Here is a 16,664-nt window from a genome sequence, read left to right as displayed (position 1 = left end):
TGAGCAATTCTGTAGAGATCAGAAATTGACTGAAAATCTATATACTCCTAGGAGTCAAGAACTTTATATAGAGTAGAAATTATAGTAAAGTGCTTAAAAATAGTGGTTGCTTACCTAAGTCAGTTAACAACTTCTCGCTCAATTTATATGAAAACATATTAGTATGCATTTTTGCTCTCAGTATTTTGAGCTTTATCAAAAAGCATTAGTTCTCTCCATTAGGGCAATAGTTAAGTAGTAAGAAATTGCCAACTGAGCACAGAAGGTTTTTAAAAATCTACCACGATTACTCTTCTATTGTGGAGCGCAGGTTCTGAGCCGTGTTCATTGAGACCTGCACCGTATTGGCTCAGAGTGTTGGTTTGGGAGATGGATGTTCTCTTTTATTCCCTTCTCAACAAAGTCCTTGCAGTGATTTTGAAATCTGGGTTTCCTTAAGATACCTTTGGTTGTTGAAAGTGTTTCCTTATGTATAGTAGCACTTGCTTTTTTAAAGTGCCCCACCTCTGTGTATTTGTACTGTCCACATTTTGAATACTCTGAAGCCAGATTCTGCCACCAGTTGAGGTAATGATAGTTCTTCTGTAGCCCTTAATGTATGCTACCACCTGTTGTAAGCAAGTCACGTATTTTAACTGATTTAATTCTCAAGCACCCTCAGAGCGAGGTACCTCATTTTATACAAGAGGGAAGCTAAGGCCTAGGGAGTAACTGGGAGATTCCAACTACTGCATTGCAGAGGCAGGGTTTGAACTCAAACATGATTGTTTCAGATTTATGTGCTTTACGGCTACACCATAGTGTGTTTCCAGTAGAGCATGGTAAAATGAGAATGGATCTGTCCCAATCCTTTTCCTGTGTTTTGAAATGTGACATAAAAATTCTTAAATTTCTCACTACCGTATTCAACACAGTGCACAATAATGGGACCTTTCTAGCATTTTAAGGGCAAAGAATCTAATAATTATTTTCTAAGGTGATTAGTATTTACTTTGAGCAAAATGGTTTGTATTCCTGATACGTGAGGCAGATAAAGTTCTTCTTTAATATAAATTATATTCATTGCCCTACTTTGGATCTCTGGAAACTTTCTTTTTAAGAATACTCTGTGTTCCCTTCAGCAGTAGGTAGAGCAAAAGAGAAACATTCTTATTTGTTACTAAAACATGTAGCTTCATGAAACATGTAACTTTAAGAGCATGAATACATTTACTAAGTAATTTATGGAATCCATGTTGTAACTGGTTGCACCATTCCAGACTAAGTCAGAGATGGAAAGGTAGCTTTACTTTGTATCTACTTTATATATAATATGGAAATAGAGGCTTTAGGTTTATCAGGTCATCAATATTAATCTCTTGCAAAAGGGAAATTCCCCACTGGTAATTTATGTAAAGAAATGAGAAGGTTTTTTTCTTCATCTCCCCAAATGCTTTTAGACCCATCATATAAATGTAAAAACTGGACCTTTTTTCTGCTGTGGGAATTAATAGTGCTTCTAGCATATGATCTGCAGTGTCATCTTAATAGTATCTTGAGGAGGGGAATTTATGTTACATTATAGTATCCCTCTCTTCATTATATGCCATCATATAAATGAACCCTAAGCCACAGTTTCTAGTCTGCTAGTATGAACTAGGATTCTTTGTTTCAACTGCTAGTAAAAGTATTGCCTTACTTAACCAATGAGAGTTTCCAATTTGGAGTGAAAGTGAGAGAGAAATTAATTAATGTAAGAATCTAGAGAAGTGATTTGCTTAGTTTTCACATAATATTGAAAGACCCTTAATTTTCCATCCAGTATTATGTAGCTTCGTATACAAATGGATTCCTCTTGATTCTTTGCTTTCTCTTCTTCTGTTTCACTTTATAATTGTTGAATAGTTTTAGAAATTAAAATACTTCTTGAATGAACTCTGCCACCTAGACCTTCCCAGTTACACCCATTTCTGTGTATTTTTTTTAAACACCCACAGCTCGAAAAACAAAGAAAAAGATAAAAGGAATTCAGCAGGCCACCCCAGGAGTGTCCCAAGACACTTCTGAAAACCCTGCTAACAAAACAGTAGTTCCTGCAACATTACCACAGCTCACCCCTACCCTGGTGTCCCTGCTGGAGGTCATCGAACCCGAGGTGTTATACGCGGGGTATGACAGCTCTGTCCCAGATTCGACCTGGCGTATTATGACCACACTCAACATGCTAGGCGGGCGACAAGTGATTGCAGCAGTGAAATGGGCCAAGGCGATACCAGGTAAGGGGCAGGGGGGCGGGGCGCAGAGCTAAGGTACAAAGCTTTGCATTGTCTTAAACAGACGCAGCGCTCTGGCTGTTTGTCGGCCGGGTCCCATGGCATGTCCTGTTTTCTCTTCCTCAGTTCTGGGGCCTAACAACGAGAAGCTGGAAAACTTGGGAGTGGAGAGTTTATAACAAAACTTGTACACTGTTCCCTGCTTTTCACATTGTTGCTCAGAGCAATTTCAGGCAGGACAATTGTAGTATCAGAACTAGAAGCACGGGACTTAGAAATTCCTTTTACACCCAAGTCTAGGGCAAAAAAAAAAAAAAAAAAAAAGTACTGTACTCGCAAAAACTCGGTTTTCCTTCAGTGTATCACTTTTAAAAATCAGGTTATTTGTTAAATTGGTAAAAATCGGTGTTGTGACCATTTGTCAAAATGTACTAAAGTAGAATGATTTTAATTCTTAACTAGGTAAAATGATATACGTTGATACATGTTGAATGTAAATCTTAATTAGTCTCATTTTTAAGATACTAAGAGATAAAAGTCCCCCTCTGGGAACTCGATGTGGATGGAACATGCGAGGTCAATATTAGTGTCAGTGGCTACAGGAGAATTGACAAGCTTAGGTTCACGCAGACAGAAAAGAGGCAGAACAAGAGAAGTCACCTGACCTCCATCATCTCTATTCTGTCAGAGGAAAACAGGTGTCACTCTCCGGGGAAATTTTTTAAATTAAATGCATTAACTGTGTAATGTACAAAGTCAGGACTCTGGGCTTTCTGTTTTACGGTTTAATTCCTATTTGCTTAAATAGGGGGAAGTGACACTACGTTTTATTGTACCAGATGCTGTTAAAAAGCAGCAGAGGCTTTGGTCTTGACGTGTCAGGTGACAAAGGAGACCCCGCCCCCTTGGCGCGGCTTCATTTCCCCATCTCTTAGGGGCTCTGGTCTGCGGCGGTTCCCAAAGAGATGACCTTCTCTTCAACACCTGGTGTTTCCTCATACCTTTATTTCTCTTCTTCCAGGATTCAGGAACTTACACCTGGATGACCAAATGACCCTGCTGCAATACTCATGGATGTTCCTCATGGCGTTTGCCCTGGGGTGGAGATCATACAGACAATCGAGTGGAAACATGCTGTGTTTTGCTCCTGATCTGATCATTAATGAGTAAGTTATTTGGGAGTCTTCCTTTTTTTGGGTTCTTATCCAGGTGGTTTTCCTGATGATTGGCTACTGTGATCATTGAGAACTGAATCAATTCTATCAGGGTTCTTAGAACAGGGCATTGAGAGAGTGGTTTATCCATGCGTAACGGCAGGCCGAGTGCACATGGGGCAGGACATATGTTAGGATACTTTTTAATACAGTGAGCGTCTCTGGAGTCAGTTGGTAGCACTCTGAAGAGGGATGACTACACATGAGGACATCTTGGCCAAAGGGGTGGGAGGGACAGACTCAGAGGCAAGAGGACTCTCTCGGCAAGGCAAGGCCTACTCCATGTTTGCGACTTGTTGGAATTTATAAATCAGCTGTTCTTTTGTCTTTAGACCTAGGCTTCTGTGAAGTACCTCAGGTGTCCCTCCCTCTGACCTCACTGCAGTTGTTTCCCTGCTCGTTTTCTGCCTCCGACGTGCCCTCCATCGTGTTCACGATTTTTCCTTCCTACAACACAGTCTGATCACATCACAGACCTCCGCAGCACACGCGTCATCGCTGTCTCCTCCCTGGCCCCGGCACACATGCTCAGCCTGGTTTCTGGCTTTCCCAAACCTGGCTGCCTCTCTCTCACTGGTGTCATTTATAGACGTGCCACACCCGCTCAGACGACCTACTCCTCAAGCACACCCTCCACTCAGGATGTTCTTGGCACATGGAAACACCTCTGTGGTGTAATGAGAATGAAAACAGGGCGTTCTCACACACATAGTTATGGTCAGAGCAGGGTAAGAAATGAAGGTTTCTTTCATGGTGAGCTCTGGGTGCTTTTGACCAGGGGTCAAACGAATCGATGTAAACCTTAAACCCCATTATTAGAATAATCCCACGGCACCCTCTTTGAGTCAGTCCATCCAGAGTAGTTTGGGTTAAGAACTGGATGACATGTTAGAATTAAATATGTCCAGGAGGGCAAGGGCATTGGACATGGACATGGCCGACGAACAGGGAGGGTGGGGGAGTGCAGCCTGCGGACACACTGCTCTGCCTGTGGGGCTTGCCAGGCGCAGAAATAATGGGTAGGAGCTCATGAAAAGCATCTATTTGAGCAGTGCTCAGTGGGAGAGCCTGCCTTAAAATGTTAAGCTCACGTTATTTTAAGTGTTTTGAGGAGACTGGATATGCCAGCTCCAGGTATTTTGCAGACCTTCTTAGGCATTGTGACAGAAGCTGCAAATACTAGAGTCGTTTGATATTCAGAATGCATCTTTGTGCCGCTCCCAGGTCATTCTAAGGCAGCGTATCTGGCAGGATAAATATGAACTAGCTAAAGCAGAGATTTCATGTTCCCACCATCAGGCTAGCTAGGTGAATAGAAAACCAGTCTACAGATCCTGGCAGAGCTGAATCCTGAGTTAAAGTTGGTGTTCTTTCTCTATTAGTGATACTTATTTTCTAGCACAGTATTCTCTCAGTGATATGAGTCCTTACCAAGCACCAGACTCTATTTTAGGAGCTTGAGCAGTAATAGTGAGCATAATAGATGAGGCACCTGCTAGCATTCCAATGGGGAAAGGGAAATAAATAGCCAAAATTACTTTAGAGGGCCAGGGTATACCAGTGTGAGTGGGGCAAGGGGAGGAGCATGGGGCACCTGCTACTTTAGATTTAGGGACCATAGAAGACCGGTCCAGGGAGCTGTTCATCAAATGGTACAGAAGCACAAGCTATGTGACAGGCAGAAGAAATGAGGGCAAAGGCTGGAAATACTATATGAGTCTAGAGCAGAATCTTGTAGGCCATGAAACAGTTGAGATGTTCTTCTAGGAGAAGCCACTGCCAGTGGAGGCTTTCAAATAGGATAATATGGTGGAGAATGGAGGAGAGGAAATGCCACTTACTCTCCCATTCCTCGTGAGCCTGGTTCATAGGAGCAGAGAACAAGACCAGCTTTTCTGACCCGTATTGCCTTACATCCTCCGTACAGATAACTACCAAATAAGATTATTTCAGATACAGCGGCTAATGGCTTCTGGGAGGAAGTGTAATTAGAGGTGGGTTGAACCTGAAGGGGAAGGACAAGGCTTCACAATGAGAAGCAGTAGGACAGGAAGTATGGGAGATGTACATGCTGTGACCCAGAAGGGGCCAGATGTGCCTTCCCGTGGGCAGACCTGGACAGAAGACACTTCTAGGAATCTGTGTCAGAGAAGAAAGTCACATTCGCTTGCCAAAGGAAGGCTGTTCAGACTCCGGCATCACAGTTGTGAACAGCATTTCAGTTGTTTGAAGTTGTTTGATTGGGTTTTCAGTTAGCGAATGAATGTATGAAAGCTTTTGAGTTAACCCACCCCAGAACTCCCTGAGTACTGGTGGCACATTTCAGAATCCAACTAGTTATTTTAAAAACATCACGTTGGCACTACTTATGGTCCCTTCCCCAAAAGCAATTTGAACTCATATTGTTGGTATTAAAATTGTGAACTGAGATTTATATGAAACACCAACCTGTCGTTCCATTTTAGGAAATTAATTCAGAGTTTTATTTGGGGGGCACTCAAATTTAGAGGTAAGGAGACGCAGCGTACCCTGATCATGCCGCACACATTTGTTACATGAGCTAGGACTTGCAGACTTTCTCAGTCTCAGGGTTGTGCTCTGCGGGCGGACAGATAGCAGACAGGACGGGCAGTTTTGTAGAGGGCATTCTTATTTCCCTTCCTGGTGCCTGTGCCGGAGTCTGACCAGCACAATTGGAAGGTACCGTCTCTCATACCCAAAATCTGCTCGTGCAGCTGTCAGATAGACTCTGACCGTTATTGTTAGGTCATACTGTTGTAAACAGTAGTGTTTAACAGCCTACTGGAGTGGTTTTTTGTGCTTAATGCCTATTAGGAGATTGGGAAGAGCAGATTCTAAACTTGAGGAGTCCTGCGAGCTCCTGCGTGGTCACTGTCACCGTGTACAGTTCATGTCAGAATTATTTTATCCAATAAAGACATAAACTACATCTTCAGTAGAGAAAAATAGTAACCTTGATTGAATCTAAGTCCAAGATCACTTTTTGTCAGAAACAAACAAAAATCTTGAGGTATTGTAAAAACCATGAACCAGGCACAATTTCAGGCTCTTAGTGTCATTGTAAAAAGCTAAGAAACTTCAGGGGGACCTTGATGGCTCAGTCAGTTAAACGTCCAACTCTTGATGATCGTCTCTCTCAACTTTTTTTTTTAAGCTTATTTATTTTAAGAAACCTCAGAGATCCCAGAGTTGAGATGTAGTCTAGTTCTGACCATTGTAAAACTATAAACAGGATCATAGATAGCTGTTTTCAGGATGTAATGCTGTGGGGAAAAAAATACTTTTTAGGTTTGAGTTGGTAAGACCTAAAACTTGTCTAACTGGCCTGAATGCAAATGCTGCCATGAGTTCTGCATGCATCAATTCTAAACACTTAGACTATTCCATAGTCTCTGTAGATGCTGTCATGGTCTTTAACTCTAGAGAATGATCATTAATAGCAACAGTTAGCTTTTCCTTTACAAGTTCATAGTTTAGCAAAATAAAACAAAAATGTATACCTTTGCAGGGGGAACAGGCACTATTTCTTTCCAACTCAAATACTGATATTTGTCTTTCACAGGCAGAGAATGAGTCTACCCTGCATGTATGAGCAATGTAAACATATGATGTTTGTTTCCTCTGAGTTACAGAGGCTTCAGGTATCTTACGAAGAGTATCTCTGTATGAAAACCTTACTGCTTCTCTCTTCAGGTTGGTAGAACACCTACTTGCTTCTAAAATTCAAAGTATGTCAAAAATATGAAATATAGAAGTATAGAAACAAAGGCTTGTTTGTAAACATAGCACCAAGTCTCCTGTATTTCCACGTAGTCAAATAAGTGAGATTTTTCATAACTGTAGAATGTTATAGTGGCACATTCAGTGATGCCAAGATTAGTAAGCCAGCTGGGTACCATGGGGAAACAGAGAAGTGTCTGAGCTACTCAGGAGCCTCTGTGGATCTTGAATGTGTACAGACCTCCTTTCCCCGGGGAACTATGGAGAAACAAAGCAACTAGAATGATTTTAGTTTCTGTGCTCCGTTGTAACTTGGTCACAAATGAGTTCCCCAAGGACTATTACCGTGTCTAAGATATTATGGGAGAAAAGTACATTGCACTTACCAGCAGAGGAGCGCTTGATAGGGCAGTGTTGCCGGACTGTTGGACAGAGGTGATCGACCTGGGAAATAGCAGCCAGAGCTATTATCAGTCTTCAAAGTTTAGATAAAGGTACTGCTATATCAACTTGAGTGCAACTACTTTTGGCTGACAAAGGCACTACTTAGTAAACCTAGAAAGCTTTGTGTCTGGTTAATAAAAAGGTGGCATTTTCAACAACCAGTAGAAGAAGGTCTGTGAACAGTTGGAATAGCCTAAAATTGTAAAATACCAATAAAAATTACATATCAGGTTAGTTTTTATAAAATAACTATGTTAATGACTGAATGCTTCTTTCATAGACAGATAAAGTTGCAGTGTTTCAAAAAGTCTTCTTTCCATGAGTAATTCTGCTTTCAAAGCTGCCACGTAACCTACAGTGATGGATGGTGCATGTGACTGTGTCTGTTTCAGCTTCTCTAAGGCACCTCTGTCGTTTGTGTAGAACAAGGCAGTATGAAAGCACTAAGTTCTTGTCTATTATTAATACTTAAATCCATTAACATTTGGGTCAAGATGAGAATTTAGAGAATTCTTGAGGTTACCTAATGCAGCACACACGTTAAAGAAGTGAGCTTGAAGTTACTCAAACAGTTAAAGTTCTGACCATAATATCCAGGTACAGATCAGCATCAAATACTAACCAATCCTATTTGTAAACACTGGTTATTTAAGTTGGATACATAGCAGATTCTTCATTGCAGAGGATAAAAGAAGTAAACTGAACTAGTACACATCACTGATTCTTAATTTAAAAAAAAAAAGTTTATTCTGAGAGAGATTCCCAGGCAAGTTCATGTTTTCAGCCCAGAGCTTGACCGACTGAGCCACCCAGTCACCTTATACTGGTTATTTTTTTAAAAAGGAATAGAATCACAAGGAATAAAATACATGCCAGAAGAGGTAGACTTCTAGGCCAACAGAATACTAAAATAGGTACCCTAACCTCCCACTCAAAACACTAGACTAAAAGCAGGAAAAACTAAGTACAGGCAGGAACCCAAAGAACTCAGCTGTCTTCTAAGAGGGTGTATGTAATAAGTTTCAAGACGGGTTGGAAACATGAGTGATATTTTTTAAATAATGGATGCCTCTAAAAGCAAATTAGCCAGAATACAGGTTTTTAAATGCATAGATATGTACATGAATAAATAACAAGAGGCATGACTGAGGAAGGAAGGCTGAAACCATCTCCTAAGGAACATAAAAAAGAGCCTTTCTGCAGTAAAGCACACTGAGGGTAAGTGAAATATGTATCCTGACTCGTGAAAAAGCTCTGGTGGAACATAATCACCAAAGATCCAAAATGAAAGGGGGTGAGACTAGGGAAAGGAACTCTAGGAAGAATGGCTAAAAACTTTACTGCCCTATCCAAGCAGCTCAGTGAATTCCACATAATATACAAGTAACATCCAAGTGACTGGGAAAAAAGGTCTTCAAAGGAGAAACAACTTTGACAAGTAAACAGCTTGGACACGGCCATTCCCATTTTCAACAGTAAGAAGCTGAAGTATAAATCAGTAACTTTTCTGAAAGCCATCAGGTAATTCAGGTCATGAGGCAAATCTGAAGAAATAGATACAGAGAAGCACAGCCATGATCAGCTTATTGGGAACGGAAGCTTCTAGAGCCAGAACCTGCCAGGAACACTTAGGGTAATTTTGATGAATTGCTGGAGACAGAGGAAGAGCTTGAGAATTAAAAACTCCAGGGGGTTGTCGCCCCGCACTTCTCTGGGGCTTCCTTGCAGGAGGCTCACCAGGTTTTCACAGGGAGGATCAGCAACAGATCCCCTCTGAGGGCAACCTTCGTAAGCAGGCCGCCTCTCCCTCGTGTCTCTTGCAAGGGAAACAGGAGTACCAGGGGGAGCTGGTGCTTCAGAAACACTTCTGAAGGTCATGACACAACAGGCTTAATCGAAAAGGATCAAACACCACCCCGCCCCAGCACCTTACCACCCTCCCAGTAGGGCTCTGCTAGAGGATGCCTGCCAGAACTACAGAACACGGCCATGTGAGGAGGCGTTCTTCCGGAAACCCAAAGACAGGAGGGGAAAAACAAGGGAACGGGTTAAACACCGATGGCCGGCATGAAACACAGCCCAGCCTCTAGCCAGATGCACATCAAACCTCATGCTGAAAACATAATTACCTCACTTCTGATAGATCACTGTCCAGCTTTCAGGGAAAATATGGTATGCAAGCTAAAAGGCAAGAAAAAAATAGCCTGAAGAGACAAGCCTGTGTTAAGGGCTCGAATGGAAAAAGGAAATAACCTGTGAGAAGACCTGGGTAATGTAAGCAGGAGGTGGAAACTCTATGAAAGAAACAATGGGATTGTATTATAGAGATTGGAAATGGAGTATTTAGCTAATCAGTAAACTAGAAGTGGCAAAGTCCCCAACTCAAATGCAAACAGAGTGAAAAAAAACATGCACAGAGTATTCAAGAACTGGGGGGGGGTGGGGGGACCATTACAACCTGTGTAACATACAAGTAATGGGAATATCTGAAGTAAAAGAAAGGAATGGAAAAAATACATGAAGTAATGATGGCTGAGAAATTTACAAAATTAATGACAAACACCAAAACATGGACCCAGGAACCTCAAAACACTCCAAGGAAGAAAAATGCCAAAACATCTACATCTAGGCATATTTTACTCAAATTGCAGAATACCAAAGTCAAAGAAGAAATCTTGAAAGAAGCCAGAGGGGGGAAAAATAGCTTACTCACAGGAACAAGGAGACTAGTGACCTCAGAATTCTCACCGACAACCATGCAAGCAGGGAGAGAGGTAAGTGGAAATATTTAGTGCTTAAAAAAAATCAATCTAGAATTATGTATCCAGTGAAATTATCCTTCAAAAGTGAGGGTGAAATACGGCGCCTCCCACAAAAACTGAGAAATCATCACTAGAACACCTACCTTCCAAAAAACGTTTAAGGCAGTTCTTCAGTAGAAACGAAAATGATGCGGTCCAGAAACATGGATCTACATAAAGGAAAGAAGAGCATCAGAGAAGGAAGCGATGAAGATAAAATTTCATTTTTCTTCTTCACTGATGTAACACACAACTGTGGAGAGTGTTCACAGCAGCAGCGCTGGATGGGTGTGAGGTCGAGGAGCGAAGTGAAGACAACAGGCTCCCAACCGATGGGCTGGTGGGGGGGGCGGGGGAGAGCTGGGGGCACCACTGGCAGGTACCTGCCCTCCCTGTCCAGTACAATAGTGTCATTTAAAGATGTAGATTGATTGCATATGGGACAGGCGAGGACAACCACGGAAAACAACTTTTTGAGAGAGCAGCAGCCAGGGAAGGGCAAAGGGAGAATCCCAAGCAGGTTCTGTGCTGTCAGGGCAGAGCCTGATGCAGGACTCAAACTTATGAACCATGACCTGAGCCGAAATCAAGAGTGAGATGCTTCACCTACTGAGCCATCCAGGCACCCCTGAAAACAACTTTTAAAAATGAGTATTAATTGATATACTGAGAAGAGAGAATATAGAATCATCCGAAATGCTTCACTGAAAACCAGAGAAAAAAAGAAGGGAAGGTTATGAATGAAAGAACAAGTGCACTGAGTAGAAAACAGTTACAAACAGGGTAGCTGTTAATCCAAATTAAATTTCAGTAGTCTAAATATACCAACAAACTATTTTTTTAATCAAACTAAAAGGAAAGTTTGCTATTAGAGATCCTGAGTAAAGGATTATTCGAGGATATACTTAGGCTAAGGGAAAGTAATCCCATCGATAAGAAGGAAAAACAACAAAGAAAGTAGATACATTTAAATTTGGGGACTGAAATAAGATTAAGGTGTAATGTGCTTTCTGGTTTTAGCCATATCATATTCTATAAATGAGCAACAAATCACCTTTCAGAATAATAATATTCAAGTGGTATTTCTTAGGCACCAAAAATCGAAGCTAACATTTATTGTATAAAGTAACAGCAATTTGGATGGTCTAAAAACCAGAACCAAAGGACACAATTACTAGATATAAGCAAGAAGGGGAGTGTAGTAAGAACAAGTGTTACATTTCAGTAACAATGGCTAAAGACCAAAAAGCTACACAAAGTACCAAAGTCCTGAGTTGCAGGGTGGCAGCAGTTAAGGAAAAGGGAGAGGAAAAGCAATTAAAAAAAATTTTTTTAATGGACTGAGAAGAGGGGAAGTAACAACTGGTCCAAATAAATGTATTTACAATTTTGTTACATAAACAGAGGATAAAAGCTCCAAGGCCCCGAGGTGAGAAGACACACAAAAGTGCAAGGCTGGGTTTATAAAACACAATCCAACGTGATGCTGTTTGCATGAGCATATCGAAATAAAGCTGCTGAATGGCTGAAGTGCAGGCCACCTAGCCTGCGCACAGAGTGACCCGGTGCCGGCACACTTGTGCAGGAGGGCGTCAGGCGGTGAACGTCTTCAGTTGTGCGAACATACCTTGTCATAGCTCATCAGCCCTGCTCCCTGCAGCATGAACACGGCCACCAACTGTGGAAGGAGAGAAGGCAGAGCTGTGTTCCGGTGAAACTGTATTTACAAACACAAGCGGCTGGTGGGAGCGGGCTGCTGGTCATGGTTTGCTGACCATTGTTTAACCTAAAAGGAAGCGGTAGCAACTACATTATCATCAGCCCAGACTTTAATGCAGAAAAAAACAACAGTTCTTTATGTAAAGATACTCATTAAATAAAACATTTCACTTACCAAGAAAGTAATTCTAGATATATGGCCCAACCACAGAAAGCAAAAATCCACGGAGCTACAAAGATAATTAGGGATAATTTGGGATGGGTGAAATTCTTTTAAACATAAGCAGGGAATAGGGCCTGACCCACAATTATTTTTAGAATTTGGGTAACATGCAGGAAAAAATTAAAGATAAGCAGTCAATGAAAATATTAATTTTTAATATTTAAAAAATTCGCAATAATTAGGTTATCTGTAATATATTGATGTTTGAAACGAGCCCATCTTGAGCATGGTAGGGCATCAGACCGAGAAAGCCCAGCACAAGTAAGCATATAATCTCACTTTTATGTGGAACGTAGAAGCCAACACAGACAAGCCCATGTACACAGAGGACAGACTGCCGTCTGCAGAGGTAGGGGGGCTGGAGGGCGGGGAATGGGACAAACGGGCAGAGGAGGTTCACAAGAACGGACTGCCAGGTGTAAAATAAGTCGTGCGGACGTCCTGTGCAGTATGGTGGTTTTAGTCATTAATACTAGACCATATATCTGAAAGTTGCAGAGAGCAAATTTTAAAAGGTTTCATCAGAAGGAAAAAAATTGTCATGTATGGTGATAGTTGTTAACTCTAGGTTTACTGTGATCATTGTGCATTGTACACAAATATTTAATCATTATGTTGTACAACCTCAAACTAACGTGTCAATTATATCTACTTTTTTTAAAAAATTCTAAAAAATTTAGTGAGAAAGAGGAGGAAACACAGCTCAGGCAGGTTATACTCAAGTCCACAGGGCGAGTACAAAGTAAGACTTCTTGTTCCTAAAACCACTGCTTTTCCAGAATTCGTCATTTTCTTAAAAAGTCAACAACAGTAAAGTTTGGGAAACAACACACTCACCTTTCTAGAAAGTGCCTAATTTTGGCTCTGAAACATCCTAACATCCAGAAATCTCCCTAACTTTGTGTTAACCTTTAGGTTTGCTTGGATGTTGACCAAACCCTTTTCCCTAACCATTAACAGACCCGGAGCTCCTAGGTGTGCGCTTGGAGAAAGCGAGCAGTGGGCAGAGTCTCTGCAGGATTCATGGGAAGCATGATTAACCTTCTGTTCACAGTCCTTCCTCCTAGTAACATTGTGAAGGGTCATGTCAAACAGTTGATTGTATAGCGTCCATGACATACTTTGAAGTAAAGAAAGGGAAGGCAGATGTGTGCCTCCCAGGAAGGCTTCTCACACCAAGTTCAATCCTCCCAGTTTTCTGTTAGCCCCTGATCTCCCTTGGCTGCACTCTCATGATCCTGTGAAATGCTTGCATTTTCACAGAATACAGTCAGTATATATACGAGGTAGGTCACGAAGCGTGCTGTTAATAACAAACGCCATACTGGCACCTAAGCAGAGTTTCCATAAGAAAATTCTTTACATGATGATATCTTAACCTTTCAGTTCCTAAGGAAGGTCTGAAGAGCCAAGAGCTATTTGATGAAATTAGAATGACCTACATCAAAGAGCTAGGAAAAGCCATTGTCAAGAGGGAAGGAAACTCCAGTCAGAACTGGCAGCGGTTTTATCAACTGACAAAACTCTTGGACTCCATGCATGATGTAAGTGTCAAACTTAAATCCAGATAGCCGCAGCATTTTCTGGGACATCTGATACGTGTGTTGTGACCGCTTCTCTCTGGCACCCGTCTGTCCTCGGGCCAATTATGAAATGTCTGGTCATGATGCCGGTACAGAATAGTCTCTTTTCAGTCAAATCCTCTGTTTTATATGACTGATCAATTAAACCAGCATGGCTCCTTCACGTGGTCCAGTGCCGTGTGAGTCACCGGGATGCACTTAAAGTTGTATAATCTGTATAAGATCCAGAATGTCTTTGGTAACCTGAATGCTCACTTTATCCAGCTGACCCTCTTTATCTGGTGGATTCCAGCAGAGATAGGTATAGTCTAGATCAGAGATATTTTTTAAAATTAGAGGCCAACAAGCATGAGACGTTCTAGGAGTGTTTAAGAGTAACCGTTTATCTGTTTTCTCTTGCAGGTGGTTGAAAATCTCCTTAACTTTTGCTTCCAAACATTTTTGAATAAGACCATGAGTATTGAATTCCCAGAGATGTTAGCTGAAATCATCACCAATCAGATACCAAAATATTCAAGCGGAAATATCAAAAAACTTCTGTTTCATCAAAAGTGACTGCCTTAATAAGAAAGGTTGCCTTAAAGAAAGTTGAATTTATAGCTTTTGTTGTACAAACTATCAATTTGTCCTGTAGCGGTTTTGCTGTTTTATTTTTTTCTCTTTTGTTTGTGTCTGGTCTTTGGTTTTGTTCTGTTTTGAATACGCACTACATGTGGTTTATAGAGGGGCCAAGACTTGGCAACAGAGGCCTTTGGCCATCACTTCTGAGCGGTGGGCCAAGGAGAGAGTGACAGTTGGTGGGTCCCGTAAATTAGCAATCGTGGGGGGGTGGGGGGCGGGGGGGGGGCGGGGTGGAGTCCCCACCTGCTGAGGAAGGACCGCACCTGAACCGCCAGTGCCCGAAGTCTGCGTGACAAACTTTCTGCTCCTACTTTTCAGTCGGCTGGACAAAATTTCCTAGACCTTTTTGTTGGTGTATTTTCCCCTGTATAGTGAGGATAGCCTATTTTGATTTATGCATGGAAACCTGAAAAAAAGTTTACAAGTGTATATCAGAAAAGGGAAGCTGTGCCTTTTATAGCTATTATTGTCTGGTTTTAACGATTTCCTTTCTATCCAGTGAACTACGCTTGCTCATTTTTTCTTACATAATTTTTGTATTCGAGGTATTGTATAGCTGTTTAAGATGGGCAGCTAGTTCATAGCTCTCCAAAATAAATTCTAAACATTAATCTTCTGTGTGAAAATGGGTTGGTGCTTCTAACCTGATGGCACTTAGCTATCAGAAGGCCACAAAAATTGACTCATATCTCCAGTATTCTTGTCAAAAAAAAAAAAGAAAAAAGAAAAGCTCATATTTTTTATATATCTGCTTCAGTGGAGAATTATATATAGGTTGTGCAAATGAACCGTCCTAACTATAGAGCACATAGTCTGGTGACCTGCTCAGGAAACCGTGGATGATGGTTGCAAAAGACTAATTACAAACAAAGAAACACAAAAACTACCAAGAGGCCCTGTTTGTACTTAATGCCCTTTCTCTGCAGTGGTTCGATGGCAAGAGAGTTGGTAAACTGTCCTTCAGGACCTTTCGTTGTAGTTTATGTAACTTCCTAAACTTCCTAAAGGCGACGATTCCAAATAACCAGCTTAGCCACAACTGACAGGTTGTCGTCAGACCAAGCATTTCCTCTCACTAAACCTTGCCCCCCAAATAAATCTCCAATTTGGAAAAAGTAGCCAGACACCCATTTTCACTTTCCCATCCGTCACCAATTGGTCTGCCTTTCCTGGTGGCACAGGAAAGTTCAGCTACTGATTTTTGTGATTTAGAGCTGTCTGTCAGACTTCCATGTTTGTGAAACTCCACGTGCCTCCCGTCCCTCCGTGTGCCATAGTGTAACACAAGTCTTGTGAATTTCTCTCCTCGCTGTTGAGAATGATCATTTTAAACAAAATAGAAGCTGTAGTAGCCCTTTCTGTGTGCACCTTACCAACTTTCTGTAAGCTCAGAACTTACACTTACTAAGCCACAAGAAATCTGATTTCTACTCCAAGTGGCCAAATTATTTGTGTAATAGAAAACTGAAAATCTAATATTAAACATACAAAACTTCTAATATATTTTTATATTTAGTTATAGTTTCAGATATATATCATATTGGTATTCACTAACCTGGGAAGGGAAGGGCTACTGCAGCTTTACATGCAATTTATTAAAATGATTGTAAAATAGCTTGTATAGTGTAAAATAAGAACGATTTTTAGATGAGATTGTTTTATCGCGACATGCTATATATTTTTTGTAGGGGTCAAAGAAATGTCGATGGATAACCCATATGATTTCTAGTGTGTGCGAGCATTCATGCAGGCAGCAGTGGTCCCAGAAACCAGACGGGTTTGCTCCAGGGGAAGGAGGAGACGGGCCCTGTGTGCAGGGGGGGAGAGGCTGAGGCTCCGTCCCATTTGGATCCCACAACCACCGCCCTTCTCCTCCCAGCAGGGAGCCCGACAGCCAGCTGAGTCTCCCCAGGCAGGCAGGTGTGCAAACGGGGACAGCAGGGTGGTGCCCAGGAGCTTCGGGCACCACGCGATCGCACGGTTCCTTCCCCACGCAGCCCTCTCCGGCGGTGGCGTCAGCACAGAGGCCTCAGAGGTTTGGCAATAATGCGCATAGAGGTACCAGC

At 41.7% G+C, this 16,664-nt stretch overlaps 1 protein-coding gene across 11 annotated transcripts in view; it reads left to right on the top strand.

Annotated features, from left to right (window-relative positions):
- Window positions 1-14,576, top strand: part of NR3C1 (nuclear receptor subfamily 3 group C member 1) — a 117,199-nt gene extending 102,623 nt beyond the window's left edge. For all 11 annotated transcript variants that reach the window (XM_029942167.1, XM_029942164.1, XM_029942170.1 and 8 more), the window contains exons 5-9: window positions 1,977-2,255; window positions 3,274-3,418; window positions 7,050-7,180; window positions 13,781-13,938; window positions 14,380-14,576. In XM_029942167.1, coding sequence (XP_029798027.1) covers window positions 1,977-2,255; window positions 3,274-3,418; window positions 7,050-7,180; window positions 13,781-13,938; window positions 14,380-14,532 — 866 coding nt within the window. In that variant the 3' untranslated portion in view covers window positions 14,533-14,576. The remainder of the gene's footprint in view (window positions 1-1,976; window positions 2,256-3,273; window positions 3,419-7,049; window positions 7,181-13,780; window positions 13,939-14,379) is intronic.
- Window positions 14,577-16,664: the final 2,088 nt, after the last annotated feature.

This window comes from Suricata suricatta, chromosome 6 (assembly GCF_006229205.1).
Source record: "Suricata suricatta isolate VVHF042 chromosome 6, meerkat_22Aug2017_6uvM2_HiC, whole genome shotgun sequence".
NCBI lineage: Eukaryota > Metazoa > Chordata > Mammalia > Carnivora > Herpestidae > Suricata > Suricata suricatta.
The sequence above is the reverse complement of the archived record's forward strand: the minus strand, read 5'-3'. Positions and strand labels throughout refer to the sequence as shown.